Below are 24,045 nucleotides of genomic sequence, written 5' to 3' on the forward strand. Positions count from 1 at the left end.
TTAAAACCAAGGAAACCACGCACCTTTTGTTTGTCTTAAATGTTTTCTGTCCATTGACAACTCTATTAGATCTACTATAGATTTGTTGTATTGGTTTATATTTTTTATTTTTTCTTTATCTTCACTTATTATATTTTCTTCGTTTATACCTTTAGCATTTATTTTAGTTATTAATTTTGAAGATTTGCCTTTATCGCCCACCTTTACATTATTTCCTTTAATTCTGGTGTTATTGTTTCTTTTTTGTGGATTTTTTCCCATATTTTTCTTCGCTTTATTATTATTTTCTTCATTTTCATTTGCCAATTCTTCAATTATGTTTTCTTTTTGGTTTTCTTGCACATTATCAATAGTAGCATCGTTTTTATTTTTTCGTTTTTGTTTTCTACCATTATTAGGCTTATCAATTTCCTTTTGGGCACTATATTCATCGTCCTTATTTTCATTATTTTTAGCGGCATGTATTTTCCTTTTTTTACATTTTACCTCTGGTTCTATACTATTATTATCACATATGTATTTTTCATCTGTATTATCTTCTTTATTTATTGACACCTTTCCATTTTCTTTCTTATTTTGAATGTCTTTTTCAAAATTTTTTCTGCTTTTCGCTTTTCGCAATTTCGCATTTTCCATATTTTCATCGGATGATAATTCAGATAATGATACATCGTATACATCTGAATAATGCTCGTATACATTTTCCATAACTTTTTTTTTATGAGTAACATCTTTTTTAGAACAACTTTTGTTATTCATTTTTTCTAATTTATTATTATATAAAAATAGCATTCGATAAAACATATCATTGACACAATTTTCTGAGTTAATTAATATTTTATTTTTTTCTAGCTTATCTATTTTAAATGTATTCCCACATGTACTTATTATTTTATCACTCCTTTTCGCCATTCTGCTTTTTTTATTCATATGTAAAGAACAAAAATCATCATAAATTGTTTGCTTTAAGAAACTTTCGATATAATTCCAATTTTTTTTAATTGCCATAACTGATGCATAAAAATTTAATGGGAATGATCCCTTTAATCCTTGGAAACCTATGAATTCTTGAATATTCTCTGTTAATCGAAATGGTATTATATCATAAACCTTTTTTCTTTTCTTAGCTTTGGATTTTCCTGATTCCATGTAACTAGGAAATCCATATAAATACATTGTACTTCCTGAATATTTTGATATCAAAATATTATCTAATGAAATATCAGACTGTAGAAATATATAATTTAACATACACAAAAGGGAATAATTTTTAACAAAATTATCATTTAATATATAATAGTTTTCTAAATTGTTATGAAGAGAATAAAAGTAATCTTTCATTATATTTTTTGGTACAATTTTAGAAATATCTTTATAATGTCTTTTCAAGCTTTTCTTCTCAGCATTTTTAATTAATTTACGGCACCACTCATTTTCATTTAAAGTGTGTATTAATTTTTCAAATACCATTGAGCTATAATCAATTGATAAATTTATCGAAGTATCTAGACCATTGTCCTTACATACATTCTCAATCCGTTCTATACCGATTTCCTCTACTATGTCATTAGTATTACAATCGGCAATTTGTTCTTTCGAAGTAGTATCTTCTATGTTTGCATCTTTTTTCAAATCATCTTCTAATATCATATTGTTCATGTTATTAGATTCGCTAGATTTAATATTTGTCTCCAGTTTAGTTTCGTTTTCTTTTGTGCTTTTAATAAATCTAATTTTGTCTTTCACAAATTTTGATATAGAATCTTTAATCAATTTTCTATGATATAACACCACATTATCTATCAAATATTTTTCATTTTTATTCGCTAGCATATATTCATTATAAAGCTCTTTCAATGTTATATATTCCATATTATCTTGCACTAATTTATAAAAGGGATGCAACATTGTGTTAATATTTACTCTTAGAGATAATCCTCTTTTTTGAGTTTCTGGAAATTTATACAGTATATTATTTAACAAAATTTGAAATAATGTGTATTTATATTCTGATTTAGATTGAGTAAAATTACATGGATAAACAGTATAATGGTGTACATTTCCATCATTTGTTATAAATTTTATTTTATTCAAACATGAATTATTTCGAATGGTAAAAAACGTCGGCGAAGTTAATTTAATAATATATGATGGGGTATATGTATTAAAGTTATAATTATAATTTAAATGTTCTCCAATGTATTTTAATCGTAACCCTGGTACTTCAACTTTTATTGGAAATTTAGAAAACATATCACAAAAGGAGTATGAAAAATATGGAAATTGGGGACTTTCTTTTAAAGAATAAATAATAACAAAAAGTATATCTTTCCATTTTTTTACAATTTTCGTAAATTCAGACAATAGGAAGTAATTACCCATTTTTTTAATATCATCACATTCATCTAAGATATTTGAATTTATTGCTTTATCATTTTTTGCTTCAATTAGGTTTTTTAAGCGCCCCTTTTCCTTTAAATACTTCATGTCTTTTTTATATTCTTTCCAAAACTGTTTCATAATTCTAATAACATTACTATATTTTTTGCTATACATACGATTTGATTTTATTTTAGATTTATATATTTTATATATAATATTGTTTTCTGTAAAATTCTGAATTAATTTAGATATATGAATTTTCGAAAATGAAAAATTTATGCATTGATTCAACATCTTACTTACCAAATAATATAATTTTTCATGCGCTTGAAATTTTGTATAATTTATTATCTCATTGCACATATAATCCAAAGATAAATATACATCTGAGTGTGTGTTCTTAAATACACACATTATTTGTTCCACCCCATCTTCGATAACCCCAGAATATGTTGTTTCTTTTTCATTAACATTATATGTATTATTTAACAAATTACTAATATTTTTCTCATTTTTTTTGTCTACATTATTTTCCATTTTTTCAATTTTCAAGGATATGGATTTGGTTTTACTAGTTTTAACATTGCTCTTTCGAATTTTTACTTTTTGAGCATCCCCAGGATTTACAACACCGTCGCAATTATTCACATTTATGTTATCATATTCATTACAACTTTTATTTTCATCATGATGAAAATTTTCATTTTTCACAAGGGTCATACCAATCACGTTATTTTTTTCATTGTTCTTTGCAAAATTTACATGTTCTTCTCTAATCAAATCATTCTTATTTATTTGCATAATATTCGCGCTATGCATCCTGGAGCCCATTAACTTATTTTCCATGTCTAAATTTCCTTTATTACTAGATGTATCCATATTTTCCGCTTTTACTTTATTATTTTTACTTACTAAATTAGTATCACTAATATCATTCCTTTGAAGATTATTCACAGTTGCTTTTTCATTTATTTTTTCAATCGGATTCGCGAGATTCGTAGAAACGCCTTTATCAGCATGCCCACTCTTAATACAATCTAATGATTTCTTTCTATCGATATAAGACGCTCTGAGACTATAAAATACATCTTGAGGAAATTCGCGAATCAAAAGATAAAATATTTTGTGAAAATACAAATAGTTGCTACTATCAATATTTACATTGTTTAGTAAAAAGGGGAGATAAAATAACCATACATGTGAAGAAATGTTATTGTTATATTTATTAAAAATTTTCATCATTGAATTTTCATCATCATCATAATTTAACAAATAAAATACATTACTTAAATAATAAAAACCTTTATTTGTATTTAAACTAGAATATATTAAATATGATATTATTGAGCTAATTCCAAATGATATATTTTTATATTCCTTAAACATTTTATTACAATAATCTGCCCAAACAACCCACGACTCATTACTTATTGAATTAATTTTTAAAGACGTAAGAAAACAATCTTCAATTAAATCTGTATCAAATATATTAATTTTTTTATTATTACATTTAGAGTACCCATTATTATTATATTTACTTTCATCAAATATCATGTTATTATTCATAATAATATTATTGTTGCTATTATTTGTTTCTTTATTCTTTGTTCCATTTTTACTTCTTTTTTTATCATCAAAATTCATGTTTTTGTTACATTCTTCTATTTTGCTTATTTCTGCATTTTCTTTTTCACCATTTTCATCCTTTTTAATGCATGAATTTTTTGCGTCGTTTTTCATTGTTTTTCTTTTTCTTGGCTTCCCAATTGATGCCTTTTCATTTATATCGTTTATTAAAACAGGCGCATTTTGATTTATTTCGAGATTTAAGTTATTATTCACATTAGTCTGACCAATATGTTCTTCAATTATATCAGGTAAAGCAATACCCTCAGCTTCCCCATCTTTTAATATATTTTGCGATGTGTCTTTACCGTTGTTAAAGAATACCTTGCGGTTATTTTCTATGAAATTATTTTTATGCAAAAATATGATAAGCTTATTTAAATTACACAAAATTTGTCCTTTCATAAAAAATAACTGGCTTTTGTAATTTTCATATCCAATCATTGGAAATGAATTGAAATCAAATGCGTTTATCAAATTTAATGAACTTATATAGCATTTTATTTTCTTTACAACTTTAAGAGCAAAATTATTTCGTCCAATTTTTTTCAGATTAATGCATATATTAAAGCATTCATTTTCCATATTTTTTATATATAATAGATGCTTACCATGACAAATCATTTCTTTCTTATCATTTTGATTACCCCCCATTTTTTGGGTATTATTTATCTGAAAATCTTCACATATTGAAATGCAATTTTCTAAAATATTATTATTTGGTGTATAATGCTTATTCGAACTGCTACTTTTAAGCAATTTTTTTAAATTCAATTTTATTATTTCTATATTATACAAATGATTGCTAGTTCCATGAAAAATATTATCATTATTAGATGTACTACTGCTAGTACAGGCAGCAGAATTGTTATTAGAAGTCGAGACAGTACCCGTGGAAGTTGAAGCTGATGCTAAATTTTCATATAATTTATAAAAATAATCATATGTCATATTATTCATTTTCCTCATTTCTGCAATTGAGTTTAAAATGTGATGAGGGTTATTTACATTTTCACCATAAGATTGCTCTTTATATATATTACTAGGAATATCCAATGAGGAGTTTTGCTCTTCTATAAATGTTTTACATAACTTTAAAAAGAGAAATTCCCATTTGTAACTGTATTTTAATTTCTGTATATCATCATAGTAATACACACATTTATCTTTATTCCAAGTATTACACAAGTTGTAAAGTTGATCTAAAAATTTTAACCTGTTAGATTCATTTTCTTTAATTTTACTTTGTTTAGCTCTTAAAGATTTCTCTCCAATAATTTCTATGCTCATTTCAGTTTGTTCAAATAACTGCGCATGCAATAATAAAGTATTCAAATCAGCACTTTTATAATTAAATAATTGTCTCACATTATTTAGTAATAATTCAATGCCACTATTTATATTATCCTTCATCATTTTTATATCTTTTTTTTTTAAATCAAATTTAAATTTCTTAATAATAAAGGCCTTACTACTATTTTCATCATCGTTATTATTTATTAAAACCTTTTTTGTGCCCATCAACTTATTCTCACATTGTACATTTCTACTTTTTAAATATCCATCATCCCAATAATTTTTATTATTAGTATATGTATTTTCTATAATTATCTCTCTCTTCTTTTTCAACATATAAGCTATTTTATTTAAATACGTATTTCCAATATCTTCTATATTATTATTTTTATCCTTACAATTTAACTCATTATATAATTTTAAATTGCTTACACTACCGTTATTATTAATATCTTTATATATTTTTTCACCCTCAACATGATTACAAATATTATTTTTATCATCCTTTACTGAATAATTCCAATTTTTAGGAATACCCATGTTTCCGTTAAAATTGTTCAACTGGTTTTCTATTAAATTATTTTTATCAATTACTACTTCTTCAATATTCTTTGTAGTTCTAAAATAATCATGAATAGTTGTTTGAATTTTTGTATCTTCCTTTTTATTCAGTATTCCCATACCTAAACTATTTTTTCGATGTCTTCTTTTATTGCCATTATCATTTTTTATCATATTCGAACCTCCAATTTTGTCTTTCAAAGTATTACCTTGAGCATTTTCAAAATTGTGTCTATATTCTATTTTTTTCTTAAATTCAATTTCATCAATAATTTGTTTATTTCTCATCTTTTCATTCAAAATATTATTCTCTTCATTTAGGAAATTAATATCATTAACTTTCTTTTCGTAATTTATATCCTCATTTATACTTATCAAATTATCGTTTATTATTGAATATACATTATTTAAACGCTTTAAATATTCACTTCTTAAACTTTCATAATTTGTATTTAAAAGCATTGCATCATTACCATTTTCCATTTCTAAACAATATATGGAATTACCAAATTTAATATATTTATTCATGCTCTTAGACATTTTCTCTTTTTTGAAGTTCATTAATTTCATGTACTCAGAAATAGTAGATACATTGTTAAAATAATTTAGTTTTTCGATCCAATTTTTTTTATTTATATTTAGTTCTTCATTTGTTAATTCTAAATTTTCGTACTTCATAAAATTCATCATATAATTAGATTCATTTTTATGATAAAGGCTATAATGATTGTAAAATAATGATTTTGAAAATTCATTATTATTAATATATAATTGATATAATGCATAAACACTATCTCGGTCATTTAATTGTCTGTTTATTTCGATTAAATAATTAAGAGTTTGCTTGTAATTATTTTGAACAAACTGTGCTGACCATATAGTATTACTATATACTTTTTCAAATGAATTGCCTTTTTTTGCTTTTAAAATATTGGTCGCATTCTCTTGCTTACCTAGTAATTCGTTCATACCATTATTACATAGTGCATGATTATTTTTATTATTAGACACGTACGTATCTACTTGGTCTATTATAGTAGCAGCATCATTGATTTCATTTCTATCGCGAGCCTCTTTTATTTTTTTCAAATTATAAAATAGTAAAGCTTGTAATATATATTTCGAAACTTCGAATGCACAAAATTTGCTTGAACAATAAAATATAAGTTCTGGGGGAACGTATGGCCAAATATTAGCTTTAAATATGCATACTAACATCGTTTCTAAAACATTAATATTGTATTCGTTTTTATACCCATTTTTCTGATAAATGCTATTTCTTGCCAATGATTTTTCATCTGAATATATAAACCTCTTTACATTATCATTACTTTCATTCAACTCATATATATTAATGTAGTTATACAAAAATCGCACAACGCAAAAATTTAAACAATTAATCTGTTCATAGTTTAAATAATTGAATAATTGAGAAAATATGTCTATCCATATACCTTTGCAATATTCCTTAAAAATATTTACCAAACATAAAATTGGTTGAAATAAATATTTAGATTTAATTAATTTGGATTTGCATTTGTCTATAAATTTTTCTTGCTCATTGCAGTATTTTTTTAAATAGTATTTCCAATCATGATATTTTGAATTGTATATTTTCATATTTTTTTTTCTCAATTTTTTGCAATCTTCTATTTTAGATCTATCGTTTTTATTTATATTGTTTCCTTTCCATTTATTTAATTTTCTATTATATAATATTAAATTTGTATCATGTACTGCTTTCCCTTTTTTCCAATATCTATGCTTACACAAATGTGGAATTAATCCTTGAGTTTTATTTTTCAAGCATAGATACATATCAATATTATGCTTAAAAAACAAAAAGAATATGTGCACAAAAAGAGATATGAAATATTTGTCTATAATATACTTAAAATAATCATTCTTAAATAATATGCATATTGTTTCAAAAAAATCACTAGACAAAAATGTTTTCTGAAAAATTTGGATGCATGTATGTTGGACGTTTGGTAAAAAAGAAAATGTTCCTCTTAAAATATTAGGTAAAAGTTTAGCATAAATTTTATTTTTTAAATCTGTTAAATCATACTTTTCAGAATATTGACTTTTTACACACCTAATAAAATATAGTAATATATCATAATATTTCACATAACTATAATAATCATCAGAATCATCGAATAAAATTAATTTGCTAATTATATATGCCATTTCTTCAATTGATAAATTTGCATTTTTTCCTATACTACTATTACATTCATTTTTATTGCTCATACAAAATATCTCCTTAAGCTTCTTCTTTTTTCTGCACAAAAGTATGTCACTAAATAAAGCGTCTTCTACTACATTTCCAACATACAATTTAGCAAAAACATTTCTCTTTTTTATATCATTTTTTATAATTTTTTGCATTTCCTTATCAATGAATATTTGTAATTTACTTCCAAAACAGTAAGAATTATTCAAACTATTATTAGCGTCATCGTTATGGCATGTAGAACTATTTCTGTTTTGTTTCAATAACATATTATATGTGTCATCACTAATATTCATATTATTCAATTTTTTATGAATTGCATTTTTTTGAAAATTCAATTTAAAAACTTTATCATATATTATTCTATTCTTTGAAAGAGATAGACCATTACATCGTCCTAAATTATAATAATAACCAACAAAATTAGCATTCTTATTCCTTAAATTATTTATATACTTTATATATTTATTAATATTGATCTTGTTTCCCTTCTTATTGCCAAAATATTTTTCGATCATATTTTTAATTTCGCTTTTTTTATTACATATTTTGTATACATCACATTTTTCTTCATATAATTTAGAGAAATAAGAGCAATCCAAATACCCATTTGAAGAATTATCAAAAGTACTATCATGATATTTTCCAATAATGTCTCTATTCCAATGCATAGACTTGTTTAGGACATTTTGTTGAATAACATTTAATATAAATAAATCAAAATTAGAGTCATGCTTTCTTTCCATATGTAAAAGTTTAAGTATGGTTTTAAAAAAATGGAGAACATCTTTTTTGTCTAATAAATACAATCTACTATTCATCAAAAATATTAGTTCTTTTAAAATTTGTAATTTATTTTTTCTAAAACAGTAACTTGAAATATTTTTTAAATTTCCCAAATATTCCATTAATAAAAACTTAATTAATTCTTTATAATTATTTTCTGATGGGAAACTATTATATAATTGTATAAAAAACCAGAATATCAATATTGATGTTTCTAATTTTATTTTAATGTGTAAACATTTATTCATGTAAAATGTATTGTCTTTGCTTTTATATTCATGCATTCCTTTAATACATAAGCTAATTAGCATTTCATACAAAAGTTTTATTTTTTCTTCATAATTGTCTTCCTTTACAAAATTATTATCAAATAATAAATAAGTAAAAAAACTTTTACTTACCCATTTCTCCTTAATATAATTCTTATTTAATATATTTCTCAAATCTGATAAAAATAACTTATGCTTTAATATTAAATGATTAATAAGTAAAATAGCATTCCTTTCAATTTTCATATCATTACAGTTAATTAAAAGAAACAAAATAGAACATAAAATATTCAATTTTTTGCAAATATTATTTTTATTCGCATATTTAAATACCACTTTTAGTATCATATAGGTCATTTCGACTATATAATTCTTATTATATTCTTTGTTTATCTTTTCGTAAAACTGATTCAGTTTATCTATCCTACTATTATCATCACGCACTTCATTTTTATTGCTGTTTTTGTTTTCGTCATTTAAACTAGAATGTAACAATTTGTCTTTATATCCTAATTTATCAAAATTGTCTTTTATTAAATTATCATTTTCAACCTCCTTCATTAAAATCGATTCAAGTTCCATTTTTCTCATTTCATTCTTACCATATTTTGATTCAAACAGATTTATATTAAAAACTAAATCATTTAGTATGCTACTATTATCATTTTGGTTTCCGTTAGTTAAATTATTCATATTGAAGCATTGTGATGTGCTCTGTGTTTGTAGTTCCTTATTAGCACATTTAATAAAAACAAAGTAAAGCAATTTTTTATACATATTTAAATATTTTAGCTTTGTATTATTTTTCGTTCTTAATATATCCTCAAAAATGCTGAGTATTTCTTTCGCTATATTATTCAGAGATATATCGTACTGCCATTGTAATAAAGTAGAAACTATTAAATTGGCTATCAAATTCAATATATTTAAGTTTACATAAACATATTTGTATTTTTTAATTATATTTACAATTCCGATCAAAAATATTTTTCTCTTATTATCATTTTTATTTTGACAATAATAATTATACATGACATTTTTTATTTCATCATATACTTTCGTCTTTTTTAAATTTTCGCCCTTATAACAGACAGAACAATTTCTATTACCACTGTTAGATAAATTTATACATACAGCTTCTTTATTCTCATAATCATTACCATTCGCAACATATTCACAGGTACACTCCTTTAAGCTACTTTCATATCTTTTAGTGTCCATCTTCTCCAAATTCGACGTAACTTCAAACTTTTTTATAACCACTTGCCCATTTTTTAAATTAAACATATCATGGACACAATTACAAAAAATATTGAATTTTATAAATGTAGATATACTCTTCAAACATAATATTAGCAAATCGCCATTTTTTTTATAGTTAGCATGCTTTGTAAATTTTTTAAGATGCTTTAACATAGACGCTATAATATATGGGCAATCATTGAAAAAGACATAATTGTTCTTTAAAACAGTTACTAATACGTGCATTTTTTCGAAAGGATTTTTACCCTTCTTGAAATATTCCGTAATATAATTTTTATAATTGAAAAAATAATTTGTATTTCTTAAATTATGGTAGCACCTAGAAATATCATTGCTTTCGTCAGCCATGATAGACGTAATATCCTCCTTAAAAGCTTTTATATAAAAACGACGCTTTGAATAATAATGCCAAATTATATTTTTCATCGAAACTTTACTATTTTCTAAACGGGTCATACAAAATAAGCTTATTAATTGTTCGAAATTTCTCCTTAGAAAATAATTATCTTCTTCATATTTATATTTAAATAATAACTCAAAAATACACTTCAAATCATTTACCCGATTTCTAAATCCATATTTGTAAATATTAATTATGTTATATATACTTAACTGTTTTATGTATTCATTCTGATGTTGTAAAAATATCATATTAAAATTTTTAAGACAAATAAATAATTTGTTTTTTTCCACTTTTGAGCTTAATTTTTTTACAATATCTATAATTGCATTACATACAATTAATTTATTAGCAATTACTTCAATGCTATTAGAACAATTTAGCAATGATATTAAAATGTAAAAAATTTCTCGTGTACTAAGAAATAAATCATTCTTATAAAAAGGGTATTGTATCATATTATATTTTCCTTTATGAATTGAAGTATAGAATAGACAATAAGTCTTAGGACCCTTACTATTACTTTCATAATCGTCTAAATGATGTATATATTTTCCATTTCTTTTATTTTTCAAAATATTCGAATTTTTCATATTACTCATACTTATTGTGCTTCCCACATTATTCATATCATCATTAGGTGGTAAATTTCCATAAGTATTATTAATCACTTCACTTCGTCGACAATTTTGGTTCGTATTCTCATGACTATCTTCAGTAACCCTTATACAAACTGAGCATTGCGATGAAAAATTAAAATTATTTTGATTATACTCATCATTATTTTTATTGATGCTTTTAGAAGTCGAGGTGGCATTCTTATTGTTACTCAAGCTTGATTTGCGGTTCAAATCTTGAGTGTAATTAATATCTGATCTCAAAAATGATTTAGACAATAAATTAATAAAAATTTTATCATCAATTAAAAATGTATCATCTTCCAAATCTAGGCTATTTTCTGTATATGTTATGTATTTTTTATTTTTTTGGTTTTTAATGTAATTCTTTAATAATGGAATAATTATGTATCTTAATGAAATTTCATAAAATTTATTTAAAATTGGCATTTTAAAACGATTTAAAATGTGAATGATAGAAAAAAACAAATATCGCTTTTCTCGATATTTTAAATTCCTCTTTACATATTTTTTAATAAATTCAGTTGTGTAACTATAATCTATATTTTTGCTCATCGATATTATAAAAATTAGTACAATAAATATATTAGTTCTCAAATAAAAAAGATAATCATTATGCTCAATTATATCCATTATATTATTGTTGCAATTTTTGCAATTATTGTTGTTAATATCATTGCCCAATTTACTTCGTTGTTCTAATTCCTTAAACCAATTCTCCATTTCTTCATTATTTATTTTTCGGTTGCAAAAATCGGTTTCTATATATTTATGAAAATATTTTGAATATTTTAAAAAAATTATAAATATCTTAATGCATTTCCTACATCCATAATTGTTTAAAAATAAGACGAAATTGTTGTTCTTCAATGAAATATACTCACTAATAATATAACTAATACATAAGTATATATTTTCAACAATGCTAATCGCATTATTACATATTCTTTCATTATAAAAATTCAAAAATATACACGAAGGCTCATATTTTGATATAACATGAACAATATTTATAATAATAAATAAATTGCTCAATATTTTGCTGCTATTCAAATCGTACCCAATAAGTATCTCTTCTTGGATATCGTTACTTGTGTCTCCCCCTTTATTATTCCCAATTTTCTCATTTAAACTTTTTTTATTTTTTTTTTTGCATTCTTCATTATTATTACTATTAGCAGCATTATTCTCGTCACATTCTAAAAAGGTGCAATTATTTTTCCTTTTTTCATTTCCATTGTTTTTTTCTAAATTTACGTGAAATGCCTTATCGACAAATAACTTCATTTCGACATAGTCATAAGTAACTAATTTATTCAATTTTGGAATATTTATATTTAAGACAAATATATTAAATATATGAATCAATATATCATTTGAATTGAAATTTGAAAAATATTTTAAAAGAAGGTTTCCAAATACATTAAATTTTAAAAACATATATTTCCGAAATTCTGATAGCATCTTTAAATTTAATAATGATATAAAGGCTGAAAATATTATATTATTGTGTCTATTTGCTATAAAATATTTAAATGTGTTTTCATAATTATTACAACATAAGTAACATAAAATTTGCATATAAGAATGGCTTATTTCAATACTGCTTTTAATATTATTTGTAACAAATCCATCAATTGTATTTAATTGGTTTGTTATTGATGCCCTCTTTAATTCAATGTCATCATTATTTTTAGAAAGATTTTGATCAGTATAATTATGTTTTATGGAAACATTTTCATTATATTTACTGCTATCATTGTCCCCTTTATTTTTGGTTTGCCTTTTACCTTCATTATCTACATCCTTTTTATTGCTATTTGTTTTTTTCTTCTTACTACTATTTGTATTATTCGTTTCTTTCCCTTTTATATTATTAGAAATAGTATCTAACAGTGTATTATTAATTTCGTCACCCCGTGAATTTTCTCTGCTGTTTAAATTATTTATATTCTGTGGAATGTTATTTTTACAAGATAACCTTTTATTTTTTGTATGGCCTAACATATGCTCGTCCAATTCGAATATATTATTTATAAAATTTATGCTTCCTTTTTTGAAGTTATTATGAATTTTTAAAAATATATCCATTATCTCTTTATATTTTTCATAAGACAAATTTTGGGACTTAAAAAATTCTGAATAAATGCATATGATATGGTCTATATTATTATAAGATGCTTTGTTATTTGCACTAACGTCTTTAAATAAAATAAGATATTGAACAAACCCTTCCATTAGAAAAGGAGAAAATAAATGTGGAAATAAGTAATATATTTTACTAAGACCTATGATAAAATTTTTCTTCAAAATAAAGGATTTATGTTTTAAAGCATAAGACAAATTTCCTAAAACTGATTTCAAATATAATTTAAAATCATCCTTATTTAATTTTAATTTATTTATTGAATTTTTATTCATATTCGTTAATTTATTATGTTTTTCACTAGCTTTATTACTATTTTTATTTATTAATAAATTATTTATTGAGCATTTTTTATTCTCATAATTTCTTAATGCTAATTTCAATGAATCACTTTTTTGAAAATTATTAAATATATTATTTTCAATTGTATCCCGTTTTATAGTTTCAGATCGTCCTGTTTTGGTATGTCCACTTTTTCCTGTATCTTTATCACATTCATTTTCCAATATTAAATGACGCAGCGTTTCCTCTGCTTTATTACACAAATCTGTTTGGTCGCTAAATAAAAAATCTAATAATATATGAATACAACGATTATATAATATTTCCTTTTTCTTATTTAAACTTGGATTCATAATAGGAAGTAAATACTTATATGATGGGTGAGTAAAACAAATTCTTACAAGTGTCATAAAATAAGAAAAAAATGTTATAACATGATTGCACTCTTCTTTTAAGAATTGATCTTTTAAAAAGTCAGTCGTTTGACATTTGTCACTCAAAAAATTGCTCATCATGTTTTCTTCCATTTTACCCATATTGATATCATTTGATAATTTCATGCATGATTCTTTATCATCTAAAGAAAACTCTTCGTCTTTCTTAAAATAAAAATTTAAATTATTATTATATTTTATATTCTTATTATTTGTAAGATTTCCATTTACTTCAATGGTCATATTTTTTAGATTCATTCCGTTATCATATTCTACCGATGAACCCAAACTACTGTTAATAATATTACTACTATTCATATAAAGGTCATGGTTCTTCTTAATTTTTTTATATAAATTTTGTAATTCTATACTTTTTTTCATATCAGCATTTTCTTCCTCTTTTTTATTAAGATTGGTACTACTTCCATGCAACTGCTTTACTATTTCATCCTTTATGTTGGAACTATTTATATGACCATGATCAAAGATAATACTATTATTTTTTAAATTACCACTATTCGTTTGGTCCATATGCATAATATTGAGTGCGTCTTTCTCAAGCATATCTACATCTATATCATCATTAGAAGAAATATTCATTATATTTCCATTAATAATATACGTAAAATATTTATTTTTTCCATCTATTTTTTTTAAATATTCTATAATTTTTATAATATTTTCTATTAATTTTTCCACTATAATGAAATCAAATTTTATATACGGCTTTTGGGATAAAAAAAAGCAATACATATCGAGATAGCAAATTTTTCGTTTTAAAGACGAAGTTAGAAAATTGGAAATAGAAAAATCCTTCATAAATATGTCATATAAACATAAATCTTTATTATTTTTAATCGAACATTTATATGTTAATAAATTTCGGATGCTTGTTTTTAATACTTTAGACACAATAATAAACGCCTTTTTAATAAAGTCTCTATCATATTCGTCTTTATTCAAATTACCCATAAACATTTTTAATACATTAAATAATATCTTCATCATTTTTGAAACATCATTCTTATTTCTTTTATTTATTTTTTTGGATGTTAAAATTTCCCATGTATATATTTCATCATAATTATACCAAAAACATTCATTTTTTTTTAAGACGCGTTTATCTTTTATGCCTCCACAATTAACTACACTATTTTTGTTGTATACTTCTTTTTCGTTTATTGAAAAAAAACTTTTAACCATCTCTGTATCCTTTTTAATTTTCTCAATTGTATAATCCTTAAAATATAATAATTTTTTTGAGTTATTTTCTTCTTTCATATTTAGATATTCATATAAATTGTTTATGTCCTCTACATATATACTTTCAGAGGATGAAAAACTATTCAATATATATGAATTTATTTCACCAACATATCCGATATATAACGACGCAAATGTCATTGTTAAGCATTCCTCAATTAACATATTTATAATTTTTAGATATTTTAAATCATATTTTTCATAGCATATTAATAAAGTGTGTATAATACTATATATATTATATTTAATCCAATATGGGTGTAGAATTCTTATGGCTTTTAATAATAATAATAATCCAAATATTTTTTTTTTTACTTTTGAATCATAACAAATATTACATATGCATGTGCATAAATTTGAAAAAAAATTAGATTTCATAAATTTCTTCATTTTTACAGGTTGTACTTTTAATATACCTTTTAAAACCTTTTCTATAAAATAAAGACCCTGTACTGTTGTTTCTACAAAACGAGGGCAATAATCAATTAAATTACAAAAGGTAAAAATAAAGGATGATATATCTAATTCATTATTATGCGCCATTATATGAACCATATTATTTTTTTTTGTTAAAATAAATCTACTTGATAATATTAAAGACATCCTTCTAATAATATGTTTAACTAACTCTCTTAATTTGTCATTTCGTACTTCGTCATAACAATTCCTTTTATATATTTTTTTTTTTTTTCCTTTTTCGTTTCTTATGCATACTTTCATAAATGAGATATCTTCATTTCTATGAGCATTTTGAGAACCACCATTTTTTAATTTATCACTTTGTGTTTTGTTTCTATTCATGTTTATTTCAACTAGCATTATTAAAAAGCAATACATTATCTTCCTAATGAAATTGTTATTAGGATCCTTATATATAAATGCGCACTTATATAAATATTTTTTGCATACACAATATTCAAAAGAGTATTTTCTCCTTTTCTTTGTACTAGATATATATGTATTTTTTTTTAATTTATTGTCTTCTATATTTTTATCAGCATTTTCTTCCTTATTCTTTATTCTGTTTTTTTCCTCTTTACACACTTCAGTATTGTTTGAGTTAATCGCTTTTTTCTTTTTATTACTCTTATTTTTTCTGCAATTATTTTGATTATTTTTATTCACACCCTTTTTAGAATTATGACCATTACTGAGGGGTACATTTTCCTCGTTATTGTTGGCATCTAAATTAGTATCACGCTTTTTCTTCTTTGAAGGATTCATAAAATCGTTATTAATTGCTCCCACCTTAAGCATATACTCATAAAAATCAGATATACATATAGAATGGTTAAAAAGGAAAATAAAAACCGTAATGATTATTCTATAACAATTAATTCGCTGATCTCTTTGAATGCAATTATAACAAACATCAGACTTTTCAAAGTAATTCATATCGTTATTACGAATAAAGTTGGATCTTGTATTCTTTGGAAAATTCAAACCACTCTTTTCACTTTTTAATTTGTCACCAATCACCTTATTATTTTTTATTGTTTCATATCTTTTTATACCAATTTTGTCCATATTGCAATTAGGATCGTTATCATGCTGTTTTGATCGCTCAATATTTGAACAGACACCATTTTCATGACTATTTTCTTCTTCAGATATAAGCAAATTACCCATTCCATCACTTGTTTTTTTCTTCTTACAATTATTTTCTATTGTATCCATATTTTCATAATTAAACTTTCTTTTGAATCTATTTCGAAATTCATCAAAATTAAAGATTTTGAATTTTTCTTTATTTTTTCTCTTATTTATTATATTTTTTTTTTTGAAAACTATTTTATGCTTAGGAATATGATACTGGCAATTTTTGTAATAATATAAATATTTCAACCCATTGTTTTTCATGGTCCGCTTTAATACTTTATAACAATAATCAATTGCTTTTTCTAAATCAATGTGTTCCATAATGCTATCATAATTATTATTCAGAAATATATTATCTATTGGAAATAAATTCATATTCGAATTATTTTCACAAGTATTATCACTTATGTTTGCATAACTTATATTATTTATGACATTATTATCTGATAATTTGTATTTATTTTCTTTTTCATATTTGTCTATACATTTAACATTGATATTTGTATTGCCATCATTTATTCCAAATACACCTATGCTATTTTTACCTCCTTTATTCAGCAAGTCCTCAATTTCGCCATTGATATGGCTAGTCTTTTTTCGTTTATTTTTTCTCTCATAAATATTTGTTTCTTCATTCATTTTGCTTATTTTTTTTGTTTCATCCATTTTGTCTAATTCAATAGGCATATTTTCTGTATTACCCTCTAAGAATGTATTAACCTTTCTTTTAATATTTAAATTACTTGCATCATAACTATTATTATTAACACTATTTTGAGCATGCCCTTCAAGCCTATTCTCATTATATGTGTTCATTCTATTTTTTATAGGTCTTCTTTTAGAGTTTTCAGTTTTTATTTTCCATTTTAAGAAAAAGCCAACTCTAAAATGAACTTTTCTATACACCTTTCTATTCATATCTGAATATAAATTTTTAATTAATTCATTATTATCAATAAAATTCAAACATATTTTTATAATTTTATATATATTTTCCATATATAGTTTATGTAAATATTTATTTATTTCGCTTTCTGATGGTTTATTTTTTCGACCCACGAAATTCATTTCTAAATACATATTACTATTGTATAAGTTTCTAAAAATGTCATTAAAATAATATTTCTGATCATATATATTATTAAAGCCCAAATCGAAATTAACCTTCTTTCTTAGTAATTTCATTAGGCATGTAAAAATGTAAAATTTGGTTCCATTTTTATTTTTATAACAAACAGAAGAATACAAATTATTTTTTATTTTAACATTATTAGCATTAAATAAAATGTCTTCTATCGATTTTAATGCAGTTTTGATCATTATCATGCTTTTCGAATTTAAGCAAACTAATAAACATTTTAAGTAAAAATCAAAATACCCATCCAAAAAGCTACATATTGGGAAATTCAAGCATGCTTCACATAATAGCATTCTATATAACTTGGGTAAATAAACATATGATTTTTCAAACCATTGAATAAAACTATAAATTATATCAATTTTTTTTATTTTATAATTTGAATGTTCATTATTTTTTACATCATAATGAATGTTATCTGTATTCTCCATTTTGCAAATATGCATGTTATAATTCATATTGAAATTCTTATCATTGTTTATATCATTAATATGGTAGCTAATACTTTCTCTATTACCGGAATATATATTTATTTTGTGATTCTCCTTGGTATTTAAAGAATAATTTTTTATGCTATTATCATTACACTTTTCTTCTTTTACACTTTTAATAATATTATTTATAAAAAGACTACTTCCCAAATTTTTACAATTTTGATTGTCTTTCTCACAAGTGTAATCATATTTAGCGTATTTAATACCATACACATCATTTATATTATAATTATTAGATAAAATTGTTTTCAAAGAATCGATTGACGATGTAGATCCATTTTTATTTTTCATAGAATTAATATAATTTATATAGCAAACAGTTTCAAGAATATATTTTAATAAATTAACAATTTCAATACATTTATTGTCTTTCGAAATTATGTCATAACATATTTCAATAATTTCCTTTAATTCGTGTAAAAAATAAAAGTAATAATTCGGGCAATCCTTAATAACATTTAAAATCAAGTATAATATCTTTATAATTAATTCACTGTTAGTTAAATATTTATTAAACGTATCGTTCATAGAAATTGAATTATATCCCATTATGCAATTGTTCGATTTTATATAATCACGAACCTTGTTCTTTCTTTTAGTTCTAAACATAAACTTATTGTCTATATTATCTTCATCATTATGTTCACTTTTATAGTTATAATCATTTAATAAACAACAATTCTTTTTTATATTCGACTCGAGGTATTCATTTCGTTTTCTTGAATATATTATATCTTCATTTCCATCAGATAAGAAACCATGTGTCCTATTATCACCAAATTCTATTAATTTTTTTTTTGTATTAAATTCTCTTTTTTCCTTATGTAATTGAAAATGCTTATTAATATCCTTTAATATAAACTTTTCCGAGTATATTACATCACACTTATTTATATTATGAAAAAAGCATCCTTTTTTTCGGTTTTTCTTTTTTATGCTGCATGAGTTAATTAATTTTAATTTATTGATACTATTACTCTCTTTATAAAAAAACATGTTTTCATCGTGATATGTTAACTCTTTAAATGAATTCAAATTATTCCATAAATAATTATCCATAATTTTTGCTTCATTTTCTATTACTTCAATTCCATTTTTAGAATCGTCTAAAAATTGTAAATCAAAGCAATCAATAGGCATATCCACACCTGAGTTATATATTTCAACTTGTCGTTTTTTTTTAACATTTAGTTTATTAATATTATTAGAACATGTAGGATATCGATTAATAATCTTGGTATTAATAAATACATTATTTTTTTTATTAACACCTTCGCTTTTCTTGCCACAATAGGCACAAATTAAATCGGAATTAATTAAATGACATCGATTGGTTAGACAATCGAAACGTGAATATAATTTATAAAATAATCTATGTCGCGATAAATTACAAAATTGTTTATTTCGAGCATTTTTACTAAAGTAAAGTAACGGTTTTAAATTATTCTTATGCTTTAAAATTGTCTTTAATTTAGAAATTGTGTAATTTAAAGAAACTTTACAAGTTAGCATACTGGTATTTCTTAATGCCCCCAAAATTTGAAAAATGCAAAATAGCTGAGGATATTGAAACGTCAATTTAAATAATATGTCAATAGAATAATTCATAAAATCATGAAAATTATTATTATTTAAATATATTATAATATTTGCTGACATATAAATTAATTTTCTCTCTTCGCCTTTTATATAATTAATAGAATTAACGATTTTTTGCTTGTCTTCCTTTAACAAATTATTAATGCCAATTCCAATATTTTTGGGGTTCCAATTTTCATCATAATCACCACTATCATATGTATTATTTTTTAAAATTTTTATTCTAAGATATTTCTTAGCTATTTCATTTCGTAAATTTAACTGATCTATAACTGCATAGGAAAAACACGAATTAAATAAAATAGAGCATATTAGCATACGATAAAATAATTTATACAATATTTTCAGCCATATCTCATTCAATTCGTATGAGGACATGTCCATATAATCCTCGTACAAAAAATTAATATCGTTTATATCATGCATGTCTTCAAAAATACTATTATTATTTAAACGCTTTTGATGGACATTTTTCTTTCCATTTGTATTCAAATTATTTCTATTGAAATTATCACTATTATTTTCTTTATGTTCCGTATCACTATCAGACTTTTGATTATTTTTTCGAAGGCATATACCATCGACCATCACACCGTTCACAGTGTTAATTATTTGGGAATCATATAAACACTCTGGATTATCCATTTTATTGTTTTTTCCGTTATATATTAAATTGTCCAACTTATTATTATTTTTACTATTATAATCATATATGTAACTATATAAACACTTTTCAATCTCTTGGATGCTTAAATAATTATTTTTTGAGCTATAACATTCTTTATTCGCTAGACCCAAAATATGAGCCGCTTCATCGTCTTTACCAATATCCTTATGATTATTTAAAACAAAATTGTCACTATTAATAAAAGGATTTAAGTTTGTGCAATGATACAAATAATTTATATTGTTATGCACATGATTACTTTCATCACTTTTATTGTCACTAATTAAATTATTTTTTAAATTGGCATTATGACTGTCTTTATTATCATTATTGAAATGATTACAATCTATGCCTATTTTTACATGTGCATTATTTTTTGTTAATGATTCTTCAAGCTTATTATTCTGTGATTCTAATATTTGGTTTGTTCTTAAAGTATTATTATTACCTAATGATGAAAATTTGTCACAACCATTATTTACTATTATTTGGTTCTCCTTGATTATATCTTTATTAAAATACAAATAAATATAATAAATATTACATCTTATACATGAATAGATAGAATATAATAAATATTTATAATCTATTATTATTTCCATAACACCTTCTTCATATGTCTCAATTTTACAATGATCTTCATCATATAATATATGCCCTATTTTTCTTTTTTTCCCATTTTGCTTATTACGATAATTATTCATAAAATTTGTAATATTCATGCTTTTATTAAGTGCATTTTTACTGTCCCCCTTTCGTATAAAAACTCGATGTAGAGGCATATTTATGTTATCTGAAAAATATCCAATCGCATTTTCATAATGTAGTGTTTGTCCATTCGAGGTTTTTTTTTCTGCTTTCCCCCTTTTCGTTTTCCTTTTATTTTTAAAAAATAAGACATCGTTATAAGCAATATTAAAAAACTTCTTGTATAAATTATATAATTCATATTTTAGTGAATTACTTTTTTGTAACAATATATTTAAGATATCATAATAGAGGGAAAAGTATCTATAGTTCCGTCTCTTAATTTTGAGCACTATTTCAATTATGTAATGCAACAATTTTAAGCAAATAGTCTGAATGAAAATAATATTATTACTATTCATTATAAAAGCGGAATAATTAGATATACAGCTTTTTATTATGCTAAAATTCCAAACATTTTTATTTTTAAAATATAAAAATATATCATGAATTTTCATAAATACAAATACTGATAAATGCCTATCATTATTTGCTAAATATGCCATGTATGTTTTGGGATCAATCAAAAAATCTATATAATATTTCAATGTTTCATCAAAATTTTTGTGTAAAAGCAATGAAATGTTTTCAATAAAAACTTTCTTGCTCTCAATAGTATAATGTGTATCATATTTTAAAGATTGGATAATTTTTTGAATCAAAAATTCTTTATATTCAAAATACATATTATCACAATCTAACTTTAATAAATTGCATAAAATATGAATAACACTATTTTTTAAATTCACTAGATCATTAACCTTACACATGTCAATATAATAATTGCTGTATTTCACATTTTTATAAAATTCCTTTTTTATGGTTTTTAAATTATTCATTACTATATCTTTATTATTACTTTCTTCATTATGTGGTATTCCCACATTATTATTTCCATTACTGTTGATACAATTTGATGAAGTATCCTTATAGTTTATGTTATTTTTATTATTGACATTTGCATTAAATATATTACTCTTTACAGAATAAATCTTGTAAAGTTCTTCTATGTTATTATTTTGACAAAATTTTAAATTTTCATCACAATTGTCTTTTTCAATACCCGATTTTCCATATAATGATGGATCGGAATTTGAAAAATGATAATAATAAGCAGTTTTTAAAATCGTATTTTTTGAATATTTAATGTCTTCTATAAAAAAATTACTATAACATTTAAAGTCAAAAATGTTAATAACTGAAAGTATTTTACATAATGTTTTTATGTAATTTTCGTTATTATTTAATAACTTCGGATATAAATTTATTATAATATAATTTGACAAAACTATTTCTCTAACAAATTTTAATGAATCTTTATTACTTTGTATGTAGTTTTTATTATTTAGGGGGTGGCATTTGATTTTTTTGTATATATTAATTTCTGATTTTAAAAGCTTACCCCTTTTTACTTTATTAATTATGTTCTTATAAAATTTTTTTAAAATATTTTCAGACACAACATTTATATATTTATAAATGTCAAATGATATTAAATCATTTTTATGCAATATGCATATTTCTGTCATGATTTTTATACAAATGATACCACATTCTTCGCTCTCGTTTATAAACGAATTTAAGCACATATCAAAAATTTCTATGATATATTTTATTTTTTTTAATTTATATATTAATGAATAAAAAATTGTTAATACATTTTTACGGAATACATGCGTATTACTATAATAAGGTAATGGCGTAGAATTAAGTATGTATTTTTTCAATAATGGATATATATCAGTTAAAAAGTACTCCTCTTCTTCATCACTCATATTTAGTAAAGCCATTTTGATTTTGTCTATTCTCTTTGTTTCACTCTTGTCTTCCCCTAATTTTATATTCCTATATAGGAAATTCCGCCCTTTTAATTTATCTTCAATTTCTTTCTCCATCATAATTTATCAATTCATTTATTTTATGTCTATTCAATAATTTATAAGCCACCGCTATTCTTATATGTATATAATAATCATGCAATCTACAGCTTTTTAAATCACAATTTTGTGCGAATTACAAAATTATTTTCATAATTAAAAAGAAAGTAAAAATAAAAAATAAATAAAAACATAATTCACAATGAAATTCCACAAAATTTTATATCCTAAAAATCACTAAAATTATAGACCTAATAAAAGGTTAACAAAAATAAAGTTAAATTAATCAACAACCGAAAATATAACAAGAAATGACGGCAGAAATAATGAAATAAAATT

General features: G+C 23.0%; 1 protein-coding gene across 1 annotated transcript; it reads right to left on the reverse strand.

Annotated features, from left to right (window-relative positions):
* PCHAS_1404200 (conserved Plasmodium protein, unknown function) lies at window positions 1-23,727 on the reverse strand (the record flags this gene model as incomplete). Its single annotated transcript, XM_727234.2, has 1 exon — window positions 1-23,727. One exon carries the CDS (start codon window positions 23,725-23,727, stop codon window positions 1-3), a length of 23,727 nt encoding a protein of 7,908 aa, XP_732327.2.
* Window positions 23,728-24,045: the final 318 nt, after the last annotated feature.

The sequence above is a fragment of the Plasmodium chabaudi genome (assembly GCF_900002335.3).
Source record: "Plasmodium chabaudi chabaudi strain AS genome assembly, chromosome: 14".
In the NCBI taxonomy this organism is placed as follows: domain Eukaryota; phylum Apicomplexa; class Aconoidasida; order Haemosporida; family Plasmodiidae; genus Plasmodium; species Plasmodium chabaudi.